This window comes from Bombina bombina, chromosome 2, assembly GCF_027579735.1.
Source record: "Bombina bombina isolate aBomBom1 chromosome 2, aBomBom1.pri, whole genome shotgun sequence".
In the NCBI taxonomy this organism is placed as follows: domain Eukaryota; kingdom Metazoa; phylum Chordata; class Amphibia; order Anura; family Bombinatoridae; genus Bombina; species Bombina bombina.
Window position 1 is genome coordinate 363,185,329 of NC_069500.1, and position 21,660 is coordinate 363,206,988.

Consider the following 21,660-nt stretch of genomic DNA (forward strand, 5'->3'; position numbering starts at 1 on the left):
AAGAATATTTTGAAACTTCTATATGAAAATTCCTGGAAGAGCAATAGGGACAGCTTGAATTTTCTAAAGAATCTGTGGTAAAACATTCATCTTTAAAGTTTGGATCCTGCCCCAACAAGACAGCAGCTTTTCTTTCCATGTGTTGAGATACTTGCGAGTCACAGTGTATAAAGCTGTATAACAGATTGCATTTTTTATGTAATATGTTTGTAATTCAAAAAGATTGAATAAACTGACATTTTAATTATATTTTACTGGCCGCTACAGGTATTCATTTTTGCTGTGTGATAATGCCAGAAACACCAACGATCAAAACTGTAAAAAATATAGGTGTATGATGCTCAATAAATTACAAACCTGGGGGTCGATCCGATAAAAATCGTCGCCCGCAAAAGCCGGCGACGCCAATATTTACGCTGGTTTGGTATCACATATACGGCGTAACCTAGAAGTTACGCCCGTATATTTCTGCCGTCGCCCGTAGTTTTTTGGGCCATAGGCAGGTATACCAAACCAGCGCAGTTTGGTATCCAATATGCAGCGTAAGGACTTACGTGGCGAAAATGGAGAAATCTTACTCCATTTTCACCTCGCCACAAAAAGCAGCCGTAAGAAGCCTTACGCTGACTATTGGAGCCCCGTAACTCCCTAAACTAACTAGAAAAGAAACCTAACACCTAACGCATGCGCAATGTCTTTCTCCCTGTCAACCGCGACCTGCTAAATAAAACCTAACACCTAACGCATGCGCAATGTCTAGCTACCTGTCAACCGCGATCCCCCCCCCCCCCTGAAATCCCTAATAAAGTTATTAACCCCTAAACCGCCGCTCCCGGACCCCGCCGCCATCTACATAAACTAACCCCCTACTGTGAGCCCCTAAAACCGCCGCAATCTACCTTATCTATCGCCTAATGTGAACCCCTAAAACCGCCGCCATCTACCTTATCTATCCCCTAATCTGACCCCTTACACCGCCGCCACCTATATAAAAATTATTAACCACTAATCTAATCCCCCTATACCGCCGCCAGCTATATTAATATTATTAACCCCTAATGTAAGCCCCTTACACCGCCGCCATCTATATTAAAATTATTAACCCCTAATTTAATCTACCTACCCCGCCGCCAGCTATATTATCTATATTAACCCTAAGTATATTATAGTTAATATAGGTATTACATTATATATATTAACTATATTAACCCTAATTATATTAAGGTTAATATAGTTAATATAGTATTTATATTAACTATATTAACTCTATCTAACCCTAACACGCCTAACTAAATTTATATTAAATTAATCTAATTCATATTATAAACTAAAATATTCCTATTTAAATCTAAATACTTACCTATAAAATAAACCCTAAGATAGCTACAATATAATTAATAATTACATTGTAGCTATGTTAGGGTTAATATTTATTTTACAGGTAAATTGTTAATTATTTTAACTAGGTCTAATAGCTATTAAATAGTTATTACCTATTTAATATCTACCTAGTTAAAATAATTACCCAATTACCTGTAAAATAAATCCTAACCTAAGTTACAAATACACCTACACTATCAATAAATTAAATAAACTACAAATATCTATCTAAAAATACAATTAAATAAACTAAACTAAATTACAAAAAAAACAAAACACTAAATTACAAAAAATAAAAAAAAGATTACAAGATTTTTAAGCTAATTACACCTATTCTAAGCCCCCTAATAAAATAATAAAGCCCCCCAAAATAAAAAAAATTCCCTGCCCTATTCTAAATTAAAAAAAGTTCAAAGCTCTTTACCTTACCAGCCCTTAAAAGGGCCTTTTGTGGGGCATGCCCCAAAGAATTCAGCTCTTTTGCATTTAAAAACATATACTATACCCCCCCCCATTACAACCCACCACCCACATACCCATATTCTAAACCCACCCAAACCCCCCTTAAAAAAGCCTAACACTACCCCCCTGAAGATCTACCTACCTTGTCTTCACCACACCGGGCCGAACTCCTCATCCGATTCGGGCGATGTCTTGCTCCAAGCGGCAAAGAAGAGTTCTTCCTCCGGCGACGTCTTCCTCCAAGCGGCAAAGAAGAATTCTTCCTCCGGCGACGTCTTCCTCCAAGCGGCAGCAAAGTCTTCTTCCTTCCGGCAGCATCTTCCATGAAGCGGCATCTTCAATCTTCTTTCTTCGCTCCGCCACCGCGGAGCATCCATCCCGGCCGACGACTGAACGACGAATGAGGTACCTTTAAATGACGTCATCCAAGATGGCGTCCGCCGAATTCCGATTGGCTGATAGGATTCTAACAGCCAATCGGAATTAAGTTAGAAAAATCTGATTGGCTGATTGAATCAGCCAATCAGATTCAAGTTCAATCCGATTGGCTGATTGGTTCAGCCAATCGGATTGAACTTGAATCTGAATGGCTGATTCAATCAGCCAATCAGATTTCTCTAACTTAATTCCGATTGGCTGATAGAATCCTATCAGCCAATCGGAATTCGGCGGACGCCATCTTGGATGACGTCATTTAAAGGTACCTCATTCGTCGTTCAGTCGTCGGCCGGGATGGATGCTCCGCGGTGGCGGAGCGAAGAAAGAAGATTGAAGATGCCGCTTCATGGAAGATGCTGCCGGAAGGAAGAAGACTTTGCTGCCGCTTGGAGGAAGACGTCGCCGGAGGAAGAATTCTTCTTTGCCGCTTGGAGCAAGACATCGCCCGAATCGGATGAGGAGTTCGGCCCGGTGTGGTGAAGACAAGGTAGGGAGATCTTCAGGGGGGTAGTGTTAGGCTTTTTTAAGGGGGGTTTGGGTGGGTTTAGAATAGGGGTATGTGGGTGGTGGGTTGTAATGGGGGGGGGGGTATTGTATATGTTTTTAAATGCAAAAGAGCTGAATTCTTTGGGGCATGCCCCACAAAAGGCCCTTTTAAGGGCTGGTAAGGTAAAGAGCTTTGAACTTTTTTTAATTTAGAATAGGGCAGGGAATTTTTTTTATTTTGGGGGGCTTTATTATTTTATTAGGGGGCTTAGAATAGGTGTAATTGGCTTAAAAATCTTGTAATCTTTTTTTTATTTTTTGTAATTTAGTGTTTGGGTTTTTTTGTAATTTAGTTTAGTTTATTTAATTGTATTTTTAGATAGATATTTGTAGTTTATTTAATTTATTGATAGTGTAGGTGTATTTGTAACTTAGGTTAGGATTTATTTTACAGGTAATTGGGTAATTATTTTAACTAGGTAGATATTAAATAGGTAATAACTATTTAATAGCTATTAGACCTAGTTAAAATAATTAACAATTTACCTGTAAAATAAATATAAACCCTAACATAGCTATAATGTAATTATTAATTATATTGTAGCTATCTTAGGGTTTATTTTATAGGTAAGTATTTAGATTTAAATAGGAATATTTTAATTAATAATATTAATATTAGATTTATTTTAATAAGAGTTTAGTTAGGATGTTAGAGTTAGATAGGGTTATTATACTTAATATATATATAATATAATAACGATATTAACTATATGAACCCTAATATAATTAGGGTTAATATAGTTAATATATATAATATAATAACTATATTAACTATATTAACCCTAATATAATTAGGGTTAATATAGTTAATATAGCTGGCGGCGGTGTAGGGGGATTAGATTAGGGGTTAATACATTTATTATAGGTGGCCGCGGTGTAGGGGGATGTAGATTGTAGGCAAAAGAGCAGTTTACTTTGTGACAAAGCCCCGCCAAAAGCCCTTTTAAGGGCTGGCAAAAGAGCTGTTACTTTGGGGCATGCCCCGCAAAAAGCCCTTTTAAGGGCTGGCAAAAGAGCTGTTACTTTGGGGCAATGCCACGCAAAAAGCCCTTTTCAGGGCTATTTGTAGGGTTAGACTTAGGTTTAGTGGTAGGGATAGTTTAGTATTTTAGGGGTTGAATAATTTAATATAGATGGCGGCGGGGTAGGGGGATTAGATTAGGGGTTAATAATTTTAAAATAGATAGCGGCGGGGTAGGGGCTCACTTTAGGGGGTAGGTAAGGTAGATGGCGGCGGTGTTAGGGGCTCACTTTAAGGGGTTATAGATTTAATATAGCTGGCACCAGTTTAGGGGTTAATAACTTTATTAGGTAGCGGCGGTTAAGGGGTTAATACATATTTTATTGTTAGGCTAGTGAGGGGGGATAGCGGATAGAGGGTTAGACTGGTCGGGCTATGTTAGGGAGGCGTGTTAGACTTGTCGGGCTATGTTAGGTAGGAGTGTTAGACAGTGCGGGTGTTTTAGACTTTAGTCAGGTTTTGTAGGCGCCGGCAGTTTCTAACGTGCCGCAAGTCACTGGCGACGCCAGAAATTTGTATTTGCGCAGATTTCTGGACATCGCTGGTTTGTCAGACTTACGGCACGTTAGTATCTGACGGCACCATATATGGGATAGCTCGAGTTGCGAGCTGAAACTGCGGGCGACGCGGGTTCCCTCGCTTGCGCCGCAAACTGCGATCTATATCGGATCGCGCCCATAATCTTGCCTTCACAATGAGGTTCCATGGCAACCACACAAGTGTCTATGAATCTAGCACATTGTTAGCTTGGATAAGAAACAGCCACTGATTCAAGCAGTAGCACTGGTCACATAACTAAGCTGTGTAACTGACACTGCTGATTGGACCAGCAGTGTTTTGCGGGTCCCGAGCGGTACTTCTACTGTGTGTTTAATCTCTTTGTGGGGGTGACACATACATGTTACACTGCAGACTGCAGTCTACAGAAAATCAGAAATGTGTTTATTTTTTTATCTGCGTTACATAACAGATTTTTACTGAGAAATTCTATCACAGACAGGGAAGTATTTATTTTGTGACCCTATTAACCTTCCCTCAAGTACATTGTCCCATATGTTGGCATTGTCTTAAAACATTTATGTTGATGTTGCCTGAAATAATTGTTGACCTTGCCTAGGACTGGAGAAGAAGGGAAGAGGACATTGTTAATTCTATTTGAAGATACTGCTAAAAAGGAACATTTTTAAATAAACATTGCATTTGAAATGTTAGGATTTACCATCACTTTAAGACAAATGGCTATAACAATATACATATATTGTTAATTTGTAATGAAATGTAATTGTTTCAACTTTCCCTTAAAAGGACAATAAACAGGTTGAGGTTTTGTATATTATGTTTAGATACTTGAAGTCAAACAACTTTGCAATATACTTTTTTTGTGCAAAATATTAGGTGTTTAGGATGGACCCTTAGTACCCCAAAATTGCTATCCCAAAATTACTGTTATTTCTCCCAATAATGGAAGTTACAAGTTAATAGAAACACTTTGTAACGTTTTATGTATTGCGCAACATTTTTTAACCCATTATTAATAGGGGCATCATCAGGGCCGTCTTTAATATTGACTGGACCCTGGGCAAAAATGTTCTTGGGCCACCCACCCCATGCAATTTTGCTCTCCACCCCAATATCCCAAAAAACAACTAAATCAATTTATTTTATAATTGTTTTCAAAATTATTAGCCCAGCAGTGGATCATCCACTACTGGGGTAATCATTTAAAAAAAAATTAAATAAATTGCAATTTGTGAAACTGGACCTAAGCAGTATTAATAAGTAAATAAATATATACATTCCTCCACTGTGGATTCATTTAATATTCTTTTGAATGTGATTCTGGTGTGAGGTTAGCTGGTTAAAGAGATTTAGGGCAGCCAACAGGAGCAAGGCAAGTTAAAGACTGAGGAGAAAGCATGGAGGTGCAGACAAATATAAGTTTACTGACTGGAACAGCAGAACTGCTATGGGAAGCTGTAAAATCTGAGACAGAGGGAAAACAAAAACTATAAAAATAAACCTTACATTAATGTGTGAAGTATCAGCATGACACTATACATCAGCCACAGCAGCACATGTCACGTCTTTGCTAGGAACAAGTTCCCTCTCACCCTGCACTAGACAATGCTACATGGGGAGGGGAGTGTGTGCACTCACTAATTCTTCCCACTGACACCTTTTTACAAAGCACTATTCCCCTAACAAAATCCTCATGTGCCTGCCGCTCCAGCTTTCTGCTGCATGCGCCTACAGTCAGCCCTACCCAGAAACTATCCCCACCACCAGAGCAGTTACCTGGTAACAGTGATAACCCCAGTAGGACCTTTTCTGATGCAGTGGGAATGGCTCAATGCCGAGTTAGGGATTTGCATTCAGTGCTGCACAGTGCACATCTAAAACAGCATATGGCAATAGCTTGGCATGTCACATGACACCGGCACGGTCTGGCACAGTTTTAAAAAAAATATATATATAAGCAGAGTACTTTTGACTGTGACAGTATTATGACTGAATGTGTGTGTTCACCATGTCACATCAGCAGTCTGGTATGAACCATAAAAAAAAAAGATGGCCCTGGGCATCATAACATGTTTTATATATATTTTAACCACAATAAAGCTATTTAATCTACTTGATGTACATTGCATTTATTTGATTTTTATTTGATTTTCATTTGACTACTGTTATTTTATGTCCTATTTGATGTATATATCTATATAGCACTTTATACGTAAAGACTTTGGCTTAGAACTTTAACCTAGAGGTTATCCTAATCTATCTAGCCTGAACACCATCTATATTCAAAACCCATGGCTTTCAGTAGAACTTCCCATCCATCCACACTTTCATTTTTTATTTTGCTCCCATTTCATGTAATTACGCTCAATAAAGCTGTGGATTTTTTTAAATTCTCAGAGCTACAGTTGCACCCTACTGACTTCTCAAGGCTAACAATGCTACACACCTTTTTCTAATTGGATTTAACAGATAACAACTGGAAAAATACTGCATTTTAAAGTATCATAATGACTGAGGCTAGCTTTGCTGTTTGTAGACTCGACCCTTGATTGGCTCCACAAATGAGGCAAGTGGTGGGTGGAATTTCGCTATTGAACAACAATTGCAGTAAACAAAATGCTCATTTGTTTTAATAATGTTAATACTTGTGTGATTTGTTATTCAATAGCTGGACAGCAGAAACATCTTGTTATTACAAGGTGTTTACTAGGGATGTGGATTTGGATATTTCATATAAAGCAAATGCAGAAAAAGGCACCTGCCAGAGGCATTCAGCTATTTATGGAGACAGATTTCTTATTATGAAAGTGCAACACACTAAGCTCTTGTACAAATACAGATCTTAGTGTATTGCACTTTCACAAGGAGAAATCTGGCTCTGAATATAGCTGAATGCAGCTGGCGGTGGCCATATTTCCCATTCATTTTATAACAAGACATCCAAATGCCCTTGTGCTTATTGTCCCTTTAGGGAGTGAATTCATTCTTTATTTGTATATGTATGCAATCAACAGTGGGAAGCACTTACCTGCACACATTCACCAAGCAGTACTTCATATATAATGAAAGAAATTAGGTGACCACTGTCCATCTGTCCAGTAACCACGAGGTAGCCCCCATAGTACAGGGTGCTAATCTGCAACACCAGCTGTGTAATCTAGAATAAAAAAGTATAAAATGATTAATCATTATTCATGGTTTGTATTTTCTGTGTCTTACTCTATCACGCACTATATAATGCAATACTTTGTACTAATTCACTACATTTTTGCAATATTTCTTATTACAAACAAGATAGAGGTTTATTCAACTGCTGCTTAATCTGATAATGAATAATAATAATAATAATAATAATAATAATCTCTTCCACAACCGATACTCATATGTCTTCCTGCGAGAACAGTATCTCATGATGTATATCTTATGTTCTTGGTTTTTTTTTCTGTTTTTTTGCTGTTATACACTGTTTACTAACAAACAAGAATGTTTTCCTTTATTTGTTGATACTGTTTGCTTCATCTTCAATAAAGCTTTTTCAAAAATTAAAATTAAAAATAAATAAATAAAATAATAATAATAATTAAATAATTTAAGAAGCCACCAAACATTTTATAAGATTATTTTATATACAAACAGAAAAAAACTAAATTTATGCTTACCTGATAAATTACTTTCTTTTAGGATATGACGAGTCCACGGATTTCATCATTACTTGGGATATTAACCTCCTGCTAACAGGAAGTAGCAAAGAGCACCACAGCAGAGCTGTATATATAGCCCCTTCCCCTCCACCCTCAGTAATTCGGCCGAAGGTTATAGGAAGAGAAAAGGAAAGGCTAAAAAGGTGCAGAGGTGACTGAAGTTTTCAAAAAATAAAATAAACCAGTCTTAAAATAACAGGGAGGGTCGTGGACTCGTCATATCGTAAAAGAAAGTAATTTATCAGGTAAGCATAAATTTAGTTTTCTTTTACAAAGATACGAGTCCACGGATTTCATCCTTACTTGTGGGAAACCAATACCAAAGCAATAGGACATGGATGAAAGGGAGGGACAAGACAGGAACCTAAACGGAAGGCACCACTGCTTGAAGAACCTTTCTCCCAAAGATAGCCTCAGAAGAAGCAAAAGTATAAAATTTAGAAAAAGTGTGAAGGGACGACCAAGTCGCAGCCTTACAAATCTGTTCCACAGATGCATTGTTTTTAAAAGCCCATGTGGAAGCCACAGCCCTAGTAGAATGAGCTGTAATTCTTTCAGGAGGCTGCTGTCCAGCAGTCTCATATGCCAGGCGGATGATACTTCTCAGCCAAAAAGAAAGAGAGGTAGCCGAAGCTTTCTGACCCCTACGCTTTCCAGAATAAACAATGAATAATGAAGATGATTGACAGAAATCCTTAGTTGCCTGTAAGTAAAACTTTAAGGCACGGACCACGTCCAAGTTATGTAACAGAACTTTCCAAGATAATAGTTTAATATCTATGGAATGCATAGGTTCAAACGGAAGAACTAAATTAAAACTACCAGGGAGGAGTAATAAGTCTAAATACAGGCTTAATTCTAGATAGAGCCTGAAAAAAAGACTGAACATCTGATACATTTGCCAAACGTTTGTGAAACAGAATTGAAAAAGCTGAAATTTGTCCCTTTAAGGAACTTGCTGATAACCTTTTCTCCAATCCTTCTTGGAGAAAAGACAAAATCCTAGGAATTTAACTTTACTCCATGAGTAAATCTTGGATTCACACCAATAAAGATATTTACGCCATATCTTATGATAGATCTTTCTAGTGACAGGCTTTCTAGCCTGTATCAAAGTATTGATAACTGAATCAGAGAATCCTCGCTTCGATAAAATCAAGCATTCAATCTCCACACAGTCAGTTGCAGAGAAATTAGATTTGGATGTTGGAAAGGACCTTGAATTAGAAGGTCCTGTCTCAACGGAAGTTTCCACGGTGGCAGAGAGGGCATGTCCACTAAATCCGCATACCAAGTCCTGTGTGGCCATGCAGGCGCTATCAGGATCACTGAAGCTCTCTCCTGTTTGATTTGAGCAATCATGCGCGGGAGGAGAGGAAACGGCGGAAACACATAAGCTAGGCTGAACAACCAAGGTACTGCCAAGGCATCTATCAGTTCGGCCTGAGGATCACTTGACCGGGATCCGTATCTTGGAAGCTTGGCATTCTGATGAGATGCCATCAAATCCAATTCCGGTCTGCCCCATCTGAGAATCAATGAGGCAAATACCTCCGGGTGAAGTTCCCACTCCCCCGTATGAAAAGTCTGTTGACTTAGAAAATCTGCTTCCCAGTTCTCTACCCCTGGGATGTAGATCGCTGACAGATGACAAGAGTGGGCCTCTGCCCAACTGATTATCTTGGATACTTCTATCATCGCTAAGGAACTCCTTGTTCCCCCTGATGATTGACATATGCCACAGTCGTTATGTTGTCCGATTGGAATCTGATAAATGTGGCCGAAGCCAACTGAGGCCACGCCTGAAGCGCATTGAATATTGCTCTCAGTTCCAGAATATTGATTGGAAGTAGAGACTCCACCTGAGTCCAAACACCCTGAGCCTTCAGGGAGTTCCAAACTGTACCCCAGAAGGCTGGCATCTGTTGTCACTATCACCCATGAGGGTCTGCGGAAACAAGTCCCCTGGGACAGATGATCTGGTGACAACCACCAAAAAAGAGAGTTTCTGGTCTCTTGAACCAGAATTATCTTTGGAGATAAATCTGCATAATCCCCATTCCACTGACCGAACATGCACAGTTGCAGTGGTCTGAGATGAAAGCGAGCAAACGGAACGATGTCCATTGCCGCTACCATTAATCCGATTACCTCCAAACACTGTGCCACTGATGGCCGAGGAATGCACAGAAGTGCTCGGCAAGCATTCAAAATCATTTATTTTCTGACCTCCGTCAGAAATACTTTCATGGCTACCGAGTCTATCAGAGTTCCCAAGAAAGGAACCCTTGTCTGTGAAACAAGTTAACTCTTCTCTATGTTCACATTCCAGCCGTGAGTTCTCAGAAAAGACAACACTGTGTCCGTGTGAGATTTTGTCAGATGATATGTTGACGCCTGAATCAGAATATCGTCCAGATAAGGCGCCACCGCTATCCCTTGCAGTCTGAGAACCGGCAAAAGAGACCCTAGAACCTTTGTGAAGATTCTGGGTGCTGTGGCCAACCCGAAAGGAAGAGCCACGAACTGATATTGTTTGTCCAAGAAGGCAAACCTTAGAAACCGATGACTATCTTTGTGGATTGGAATATGAAGGTAAGCATCCTTCAAATCCACGGTAGTCATATATTGACCCTCCTGGATCATTGGCGAAATCGTTCGAATTGTTTCCATCTTGAATGATGGAACTCTTTGTTTAGACACTTAAGGTCCAAAATGGGTCTGAACGTTCCCTCTTTTCTGGGGACCACAAATAGGCAATTTTGGAACAGGACAGATTACTCCCATAGTAAAAAGGTCTTTTACACAGCGTAAGAACGCCTCTCTCTTTATCTGGTTTGCAGATAATTTTGAAAGATTAAATCTCCCTCTTGGGAGAAAATCCTTGAATTGCAATTGATAACCGTGGGTCACTATTTCTAGTGCCCAGGAATCCTGAACATCTCTTGCCCAAGCCTGAGCAAAGAAAGAAAGTCTGCCCTCTACTAGATCCGGTCCCGGATTGGGGGCCACCCCTTCATGCTGCTTTGTGGAAGAAGAAGCGGGGGGTCCTCCTTTAAAGTTCCGAAAGAAACAAAAATTATTCTGTTTACCCCTCATTTTAACCGACCTATCCTGAGGTAGGGCATGGCCCTTACCTCCTGTAATATCAGAAATTATCTCCTTCAATTCTGGCCCAAAAAGTGTCTTACCTTTAAAGGGAATAGCTAAAAGCTTATGTTTTGATGACACATCAGCAGACCAAGATTTGAGCCACAATGCTCTACGTGCTAAAATAGCAAATCCTGCATTTTTTGCCGCTAATTTAGCAATTTGAAAAGCGGCATCAGTAATAAAAGAATTAGCTAGCTTAAGAGCCTTAATTCTATCTAGAATGTCATCTAATGGAGTCTCAACCTTAAGAGACTCTTCTAGAGCCTCAAACCAAAAAGCTGCTGCAGTAGTTACTGGAACAATGCAAGCCATAGGTTGTAAAAGAAATCCCTGATTAACAAATAATTTCTTTAGTAGACCCTCTAATTTCTTATCCATAGGATCCTTGAAAGCACAACTATCCTCAATGGGTATAGTAGTACGCTTAGCTAGAGAAGATATAGTTCCCTCTACCTTAGGGACCGTTTGCCATGAGTCCCGAATGGTATCTGATATAGGAAACATTTTCTTAAAATTAGGAGAGGGAGAAAACAGTATACCTGGTCTATCCCATTCCTTACTAATAATTTCCGAAATTCTCTTAGGAACCGGAAAAACATCAGTATAAGTAGGAACTTCCAAATATTTATCCACTTTACACAATTTCTCTGGAGGAATCACAATAGGATCACAATCTTCCAGAGTCGCTAAAACCTCCCTAAGCAATAGGCAGAGGTGTACAAGCTTAAATTTAAATGACATAGCATCCGAATCTGTCTGAGGCAAAACATTCCCTGAATCAGAAATTTCACCCTCAGACAGTAATTCCCTGATCCCCAACTCAGAGCACTGTGAGGGAACATCGGAAATAGCTAATAAAGCATCAGAGGATTCAGTATTTACATTAATACTTGACCTACTGCGTTTACCCTGCAACACTGGTAATTTAGACAATACCTCTGTAAGGGTAGTTGACATAACTGCAGCCATCTCCTGCAGAGTAAAGGAATTAGACACACTAGAAGTACTAGGCGTCGCTTGTGTGGGCATAAAAGGTTGTGACACTTGGGGAGAATTGGATGGCATATCCTGATTCTCTTCAGACTGAGAATTATCCCTAGGCACACTTACTTTATTTAAAATATGCTTTTTACATTGTAAAGCCCTTTCAGTACAAAGGTTACACAATGTTAGAGGGGGTTGCACAATAGCTTCTAAACACATAGAACAATGAGAAACCTCAATGTCAGACATGTTGAATAGACTAGTAATACCACAAAAGTCGTTTAAACACTTATTTATTGCATAAAATAAACATTAGAAAAAACATGTACTGTGCCTTTAAGAAAAGAAAAAGTGAACAATTTTTCCAAAATGCACAAAAAAACGTTAAATTATTCCCAAATTTAACTTAATATCATTGGTTAATCCAAAAATTCCTGCACCCAGAAGCAAGGGCAGAAATAAGGCTTTAGAAGTACTTATATCAACATGTAGTCAAAAGATAGATAAAAAAAAGAAAGATAGATAAAAATACACTCTGCAATCAAGTTTCCAACCCTTCAGACCAGCTACACAGTCCAGGAGCCACCAAGTTACTGTTTGCTGCTGCTAAGCCTGAAGAAATTGCGCCAAAATAGGCTCCGCCCATTGAGGTCAAAAGTCAGAGTAGGCCCAAACAACACCACATGGAAATGCAGTTTTGCACTAAAGTAAAAATACACGCACAATATAACCCTCAAGCATAAAACCAATAAGTTTTAAGTGCCAAAAATTAAAAAAAAACATAAAACATTGTTTTTTATATTGTCTCCCATGTCACATAATGCCCAAATATCAACTAATGATAAATATAAAATAGGGACTCCAGTAACACCCCTCTTATTAAAATAGGTTTTACTGCTTACCCCATTCCCATACAGGGAAATAATGCCAGCCAGTTCTGATACACCAAGTCTCCTCAGAAAGCATGAAACCGGTCTCCACACTGAAGATGTCTCATGGTTACCTTCAGAAGTCTTGTGGGAACCAGCGTGGATCTTAGTTACAAATGCTAAGATCATCAAACCTCAGGGCATAAATCTTCTTCCATATCCCCCTGAGGAAAATAGTATGCACCGGTACCATTTAAAATAAAAAACTTCTTGATTGAAGAAACTAAAACTAACACCTGACTTTACCATGTCTTCCTAGTATAACACTGGCAAAGAGAATGACTGGGGGTGGAGGGGCTATATATACAGCTCTGCTGTGGTGCTCTTTGCCTCTTCCTCTTACCTGGAGGTTAATATCCCACAAGTATGGATGAAATCTGTGGACTCGTCATATCTTTGTAAAAGAAATATTATTCCGAAAGGGAGGAAGTCAGAAAATGCTGCAATTAAAGACATATAATGTGACACTTTTTGTTTGTAACAGCTTTGCCAAGTGTTTATATCCTCAATAGAATCTTTATTGCTATTAGCAGAGATGAAATAAATAAAAAAAGTCATGTGATCAGGGGGCTGTCAGAAAAGGCTTAGATACAAGGTAAAAAGTGCATTAATATAACCATGTTGGTTATGCAAAACTAGGGAATGGGTCATTAACACATTATCTATCTTTTTAAACAATAACAATTTTGGAGTAAACTGTCCCTTTAATGCTTGTGTAAGGGATTGGAAACTTTTTCTGATGCCATCCACATTTAAAGGGCTACTCAATGTAGTAGAATTACATAATTAACTAGTACATTATTAAAAGACAATATAATAAACACATACTCTGAATTTCAAATAAGCAGTGGATTTTTTTTTCTGGCAAGTTTATTTTTTTCTACCAATCACAGACTAGTATTTGTATACCTTGTGAGCTTGTGCACATGCTCAGTAGGATCTTGTTCCTCAGAAAGTGTGCATATAAAAAGACTGTGCAAAATTTGATTGTGGAAGAAAATTGGAAAGTGTCTTAAAACTGCTGCTCTATCTGAATCATAAAAGTTTATTTTGACTTGAGTGTCCCTCTAAGTAATCAAACAGGTAAAAATTAGCTGAAAAAAAACATACACTTGTATTTAGGCAAAACTGATACTTGTTTACATTATGCCCTAGCGCTACTTATGTTATGCTTGGCCTTGAGAAGATATTTAGTACAATTAGTTATTGCAATATGTATTGGTGTCACTACAAGGTGGGTTCACCTGCTTCTTGTCTGGCCTGTTTATGAAGCCCCCAAAAAACAGCATGGTGTAAGGGTTTTAAAGGTAACCACCACAGTGTAGCTATACAGAAAATCTACCCCCATATTTGTATAGGAAGTGCAAATCCTCGGTGGAAGGATGACTAACAGTCACACAGATATAGCTCATTTTACACCTATGGGCTATTGTGTGGTTTACTGTAAAAGCGAAATCATGTATGAAATTAATTGAGGCTCGCTTCACCTATCCTTTCCAGCATTTTGTTAGTGGGCTTCCTGCTATTAACCTCTATAGTTGTGTCAAGAGCCCCAATACATGATATCTTGCACATCAAACATGAACTGCTAGCAACATGGAACATCAATAATTACAACAGTAACATTTACGAAACACGAGTGTTAAGCAGCTTATGTAAATGAGTGTAACTGTAAAATATTTGATTGTCTGTTTTATTAGGTTAAAAAATCTTTATGGATAGATCAAGAGGCATCTTAGATACCTTGCAGAGGTAATGTGGGGCAGGCTTTGTGCGCTCTAGACAAATGGCGTTTTTTTCCCCACCAGTACCTTGCTAAAGGATACAGAATTCCATCTGTAGTATCTCAATCTCATATTGTGGTCAAGTTTCTCTATTAAGGGCCAGATTACAAGTGGAGCACTAAATATCGCTTTCATGAAAGCAATTTTTGCGCTCCACTGTGTAAAACCAGTGCACGCTAATGTGGGCTGGTATTACAAGTTCACAGCAATTTGCTTGGAAGCATTGCGCTCACGAGAGCACGCTTCCATAGGCTCCTATGGGAGCCTCGTTCTGATGCCATCAGGTTAGTGCAGTCATTTTACTAACCCTTTGAGTGCTAAGCACTTTCCCACCTGGGTGCTAAGGTTTTTTTTTTTTTTTATTTTAACTTTTTTTATTGAGAACAAAATAAAAGTTTGCAAGCATATAGTTTAGGTACAGACTTCATATTACAGTAATATTGTGGTTCTGAAATGTACCACTGGAATCAATGTCCTCATATTTTCTCCCCTGGATCTAACATTGTGGGCCACTCTTGGACCTCATAAATACAAACAACATGTAGTTAAGGGTAAAGTTGAAGATATATAACATGAAAACAAAAACAAAAAAGAAAAGAAAATTGCATCCTTATAAAAATTAATAATGTAATGCGATAAATAAGGATGCCGGAACTACCACTGGACACGTCTGCAGTGAACCAAATATTACCACATATTCAAGAAGCAAACACATATACTATGGTATTTAATCATTAGGATCGTTATATATAACTAATTGGTAGGCGCTACCTCCCAGCTGAGTGGAGTTATGGGGTTCAAGGCTAGCTAAAACATAGAAAGTGAAACAAGCGACTAAGTTAATATGTGTCTGTTCCCTCACTCTATGGATGGAAAGTTTCATATATCACACGCTACTGGATTTGTTACCACTATGGAGCTTAATATTTGTGTTAATGCTAGACCCAGCAAGTGTATGTAGGTAACATCATCTTTTCATGGGGCACTGTCTCATTTTTAATACCAAGCATGTCTTCCCTAACGCAACTCCGGCCGCAAGCTGCAAAGTCAGGGAGAGGCAAACTGGGGTCTGCAACAACACTATGTGAGTGGGTTAAGGAATGTACCCATTGAGGCATAATAGTACATATTTAAAACAATAGTGTGTGAGAAACAGGACACAATATATGTATAGCACCTAACGTTGTTATAAGGATGAGTCTAATGCCACCCGGCCTGCGGGTGGGTACAGGTAATCCTAAGTGATTTGTGTGATTTTAGGTATATAACTTTTAAACATCAATTAAGCAAAGGCCACCATCTAATGCAGTTTAAAACTGGAACAATAACATTCACCAACAAGACCATTAATGCAAGGTAAAAGTAAAGACAACTGTGTCTATGTGTAACACTCTTATATAACACAATTATTATTTTTATTTTTAGCCTCCGTTCATAAAAAACAGAAGAGATGCCAGAGTCTTATTATCCCCACGGCTTTGCGGCAGAGGGAAAGTCATATAAGAGACCCGGTAGTCTTGTAACATATCTTTGATGGGAGAGATCCAAAGCAAAAGGAGTCTTTTAGTATAAACTAACAATTGAGGGTACCTGTATGAGAGACTAGATATCTCCGGTGGGTGGCTATAAGGAGCGCGACTATCAAATTGGGCTGCGGGCTCATCTGAAGCATATTGTTTCACTTTGACAGTCCAAGGATTCCCTTCAAAAGCCCACTGGGCCACGGTTATCAGAGAATATTTTCCCAGTCGCTGAGGCTCACTCAGAATGCCCCGCATAGCCGATGTCACTGGTATTGTAGGGCCGTGTTCCCCGGAGCCTGTTACTTGCGAGATATCTGATTACCTCCCATCCGCCGAATCCTGTAGCATTTTATCACTCTTAGGCCGGTGTGCGACATTGGATATCTCTGGTGGTTGTCCGTGAGGTGTTTGATTATCAAGTTGAGCTACAAATTTGTCTGAAGTATAGCGATCAGCCACGGCGCCACACGGGCCCCCCCCCCGACAACCCACTGTGCCGCCACCGGCAGACCGCACTCCTCCATCTGCTGATGCACATTCGACAATCCACCCACTTCAAGTGTTGCCGGAACTGTAGGGCCTCTTTCCCTGGAGCTTGTTGTTTGAGGGCTATTTGAGGCCTTTGTAGACACCATGTTGTGCATCAGTTTGTCTGATGGGGTAGTAGTTGTGTCTTTACGTATGTCCTTCCGAAATGATCTTTCTTGGGTGGTTATTACCGATGTACTCATGTTGGTGTACTGTAATATTATCGTTTCATGTGGGGCTTTTTTAATGAGGCTCAAACACAGATCTTCAAATCTTCGCCAATGCTCATTATTAAAAATATCTTGAGAGTTAATTTCTCCCATGGCGGCCATTTTAGGTGCTGTATGTCGTAGAGTTGTTGTACTCCGTGTCCGCAAATAATTGTAAGTTCTGTCCTTCCGTTTATGTCTCTTTGATTTGTAGGGTTAGAACACTTTGCAGCTCAGCTTTTGTAGGATGGTAGCGCAAGATTCAGCTAAGTGTGCAGACGTGTCCAGCTGCAGCTGAGTACCTCGGAGTTCCGAGGGGGGTAGCGTTGCCTATTAAGTGCCGCCGCACTAGGCCTGTAATGTCTGAGTTCTCGCCACAGCTTCACAAATACAGCATAATATGTTATATAAAGAACACCACAACAATATGGGTCTATATTGCCTTCTATATTGAAGAGTTGGCTGTAGGATAACTCCCAGAATCGGCGGATTATGATAGATTCCGCTGGAGCTCAAAAAGAATGCGACCGTTCCCAGTCACTGTTCAGACACGCCCGGGTGCTAAGGTTTTTATAGTTTTTTTTAATTTTATATATTTTTAAAAATATTTTTTTTAATTTTTTTTTAATTTCAGATCCAAGACTTACACTCTTGGAAAGGTTAGGCGATTACCTTTCCAACGGTGGGTCTTGGGGGTCTGTAGCTGCTTAGATGCCTGAGATACAGGCTTCTAAGCAGCATGCCCCCTGCTCCTATATTTAACATTGTTAATGTTAAATAAAGTTGTGCGGTGACGTCATCACGTCATTGCGCGTGACGTCACTGCACGTAACGTGAAGCCCCGGCGATGCTTGTCACTATGCAGGCCCGATCGCCGGAGTAGGAGCCGGTGGGAGCCCCCAGATCTCCCTCAATGTGGGAGAGTGCTAGTGACTGCTCTGAGCCGTCATTATCACCTGACTGAGACAATTTGTGACGGCTCAGAGCCGTCATTAGCACTCAAGGGGTTAAAAAATAAAGATTTTTCTATCTTTGTTTTTTTTAATAAAATATGTTAGACTGTATTTTGGGGGCATTTGGGGCACATTTATAAAATTAACCAGAGATCTAATCTCTGGTTAATTTTATAAGCGCTAATTGATACCGCAAGCTCCCGGTAGCCATAACCAGCCACTTGTAATGGCTGGTTAATTATTGTGCTTCTGCAAACGGAGTTTAGCGCTCCACTTGTAATCTAGCCCTAAAGCTGCTGACGTCTTGTGTTTTTTTGTTTTTGTTTGTTTATTACTGTTTTGAATGTGTTTTTATGATACTGGTATGTTTCTCTGTGGAACTTGGACTATGAGGAGAAATGGGAATGGTTAGTAGATAGATGCAGCTCCACTGATCAATGGACCCAAATTTGTAACTTGTGGTTGTATTGAAGGGCAGGTATACATTTTGTCTGGCAAACACAGAGAATAAATACCATTGGTTTGATCTTTTATCATTATTTCCACTAGTATATGAAAACAAAAACATGCTTCCTTCCCCAGTAATACTACTGTCTCTGTGGAAACCAATAGGATAAGGATCTTTATCTTGAGGAAGTGATTAGAAGAGAGGGTGGGGAGCAATGGAAAGGCCACGCATCTCTGCACTAGAAAATTAGAGCCTATCACGTGAGACAGTAAATAACAAAGAAAGAGGGGAAAAAGAAACAAATGAATAAGGAGAAACATGAGGAGACAAAATACATGATTAATGAGGAGACAAATGTGACTGGAGATGAGTTAAGTATGGGGGGAATTTTGGCCTAGCCCTAGACTAACTAGGCCTGTGCCTAGAGCAGCAGGATTTAGGTTGTTTCTACAACATGATACCTTCCCACGATACCTTCCTATGCTTTCCAAATGATTAATTTATTAATTACAAATAATCTCCGGTTGTCTAGAGGGGGTGCAGGACCCCTCTATGTGTCCCAGGCCTAAGGTTGTAAGACATATGTGGAGTAAATATGAGCTATAATTGTTGGGGGCAGGGGGTTAAATGGCTCCATATCAGACTATGGAAAAAAAACATTTGCACCCTATAAAAAGTTAACAAATCATGCAAATCTCTTAGATTATGATCACATTCACATATAACAGCCCATTCATTAAATGATGCTACTGAAGGCTGGGGACTTGGCTATCGCTTTACTAGCAGTACAAAGTATCCTGTTACATCAATGTCACATCCATGTGAAATACCAATTGTCAACACTGCAACATAAAAACAGTTCAGACCTAGCAATATCTTTCAAGGCTGGCAGGTCTGGCATCCAAGTTTAACCTCAAAGTTATGCATCTGATATGTGTGACAAATAAATGTGCTAAAAGCATTTAATACTGTCATTGAGTTAGAAAAGCTATGCAAGCACAGGACACACCTACTGAAAATACTCGTGACTTTTGTTTTTATTTTACTTTCTTTACTTTGGCAAATCAGGGAGCTTTAAATGAGCTCTTGTATTGATTAACCAATCACTGCGCAGCATGTAGGAGACTAAGGTTCTGCATTACATGGAATGTACTCTGACCAATCTGGGTGAATTGGAAATATTACCAATTCAATTAAATTAAATTATTAGAAAACCTGGCATAATAAACATTAAAAATGCAATGCAAAGTTTTTTTTTAAATAATTATGCATAATTAAACATAATGGAGCATATTTATCAAGCCCCTTGTTTCCGGCGAGCCTGGAAACAGAAGTTATGAAGCAGCGGTCTATAGACCGCTGCTCCATAACTTGTCCGCCTGCTCTGAGGCCGCGGACAGAAATCAACACGATCGAATACCATCGGGTTGATTATTTGACACCAATTGGCCGCAAATCTGCATGGGGCAGTATTACACCAGCAGTTCACAAAAACTGCTGGTATAATGATAAATGCAGACAGCGTATGCTGTCAGCATTTATCGATGTGTGGCGGACATGATACGCTACTTTGTATCATGTCCGCTCGCACATTGATAAATGTACCCCTTTGTGCTAGATTACATATTTAAAAATAATAATAACATTTTCTTCTAAGTGAAGAACATTGAAATGTAAAATATTTACAGTAAAAACACAAGTAAACACATTATTAAATATTAAAATTGTAAAAAAGTGTAAAGGGCTCCAATATATATATATATATATATATATATATATATATATATACATACATATACACGTTGAAGGAAGGCACTCACTGGTCTTTTCATCAAAAAAACTTTCATCAAAAAAACTTTATTTAGCGTGACGTTTCGGGGACACACTCCCCTTCCTCAGACAAAAACAAACTGAAAGTGACTGAACATATAAAGCCAAACACGCCCCTCCCAGTGAAAATTGCGGCAAAACAGTTGCCATAGTGATCCTCAACAACATTATAATCATGTGACCAGCATCAATCATGCAAATGGTAACAACTACTATTCTTACAGAAAGTATGAATTACCCACATTTAAAAACATATTCAAAAATCAATTGAGCAAAACATAATATTGTGCCACATCGATACAAACAGCTGTATTGACAGCATATGCCTCTTTGACTTAATATAGTATCCATTTCACGATTCCTATGTATGTATGTGAGTTGTATGTTTGGAAGTTTGGATGTATGTAATGAAGTTTTATTAAACTTTTTTGTACTTTAAGAATCTGCTGTATTTTCTTCATTTTACTGCATACAGTTGTACTTGTTTTTGCCTAGACTTTTAGAAACCTGTATTTTAGGTTCCTACTCTCTTTTTCACGTTGATATATATATATATATTATATATATATATATATATACAGGGAGTGCAGAATTATTAGGCAAATGAGTATTTTGACCACATCATCCTCTTTATGCATGTTGTCTTACTCCAAGCTGTATAGGCTCGAAAGCCTACTACCAATTAAGCATATTAGGTGATGTGCATCTCTGTAATGAGAAGGGGTGTGGTCTAATGACATCAACACCCTATATCAGGTGTGCATAATTATTAGGCAACTTCCTTTCCTTTGGCAAAATGGGTCAAAAGAAGGACTTGACAGGCTCAGAAAAGTCAAAAATAGTGAGATATCTTGCAGAGGGATGCAGCACTCTTAAAATTGCAAAGCTTCTGAAGCGTGATCATCGAACAATCAAGCGTTTCATTCAAAATAGTCAACAGGGTCGCAAGAAGCGTGTGGAAAAACCAAGGCGCAAAATAACTGCCCATGAACTGAGAAAAGTCAAGCGTGCAGCTGCCAAGATGCCACTTGCCACCAGTTTGGCCATATTTCAGAGCTGCAACATCACTGGAGTGCCCAAAAGCACAAGGTGTGCAATACTCAGAGACATGGCCAAGGTAAGAAAGGCTGAAAGACGACCACCACTGAACAAGACACACAAGCTGAAACGTCAAGACTGGGCCAAGAAATATCTCAAGACTGATTTTTCTAAGGTTTTATGGACTGATGAAATGAGAGTGAGTCTTGATGGG

General features: G+C 39.0%; 1 protein-coding gene across 1 annotated transcript in view; it reads right to left on the bottom strand.

Moving 5' to 3' along the window:
* The window catches only part of ABCB9 (ATP binding cassette subfamily B member 9), a 193,796-nt gene that overhangs the window by 132,392 nt on the left and 39,744 nt on the right, over positions 1–21,660 (bottom strand). Inside the window, exon 6 of the mRNA XM_053699772.1 lies at positions 7,395–7,523. Coding sequence (XP_053555747.1) covers positions 7,395–7,523 — 129 coding nt within the window. The remainder of the gene's footprint in view (positions 1–7,394; positions 7,524–21,660) is intronic.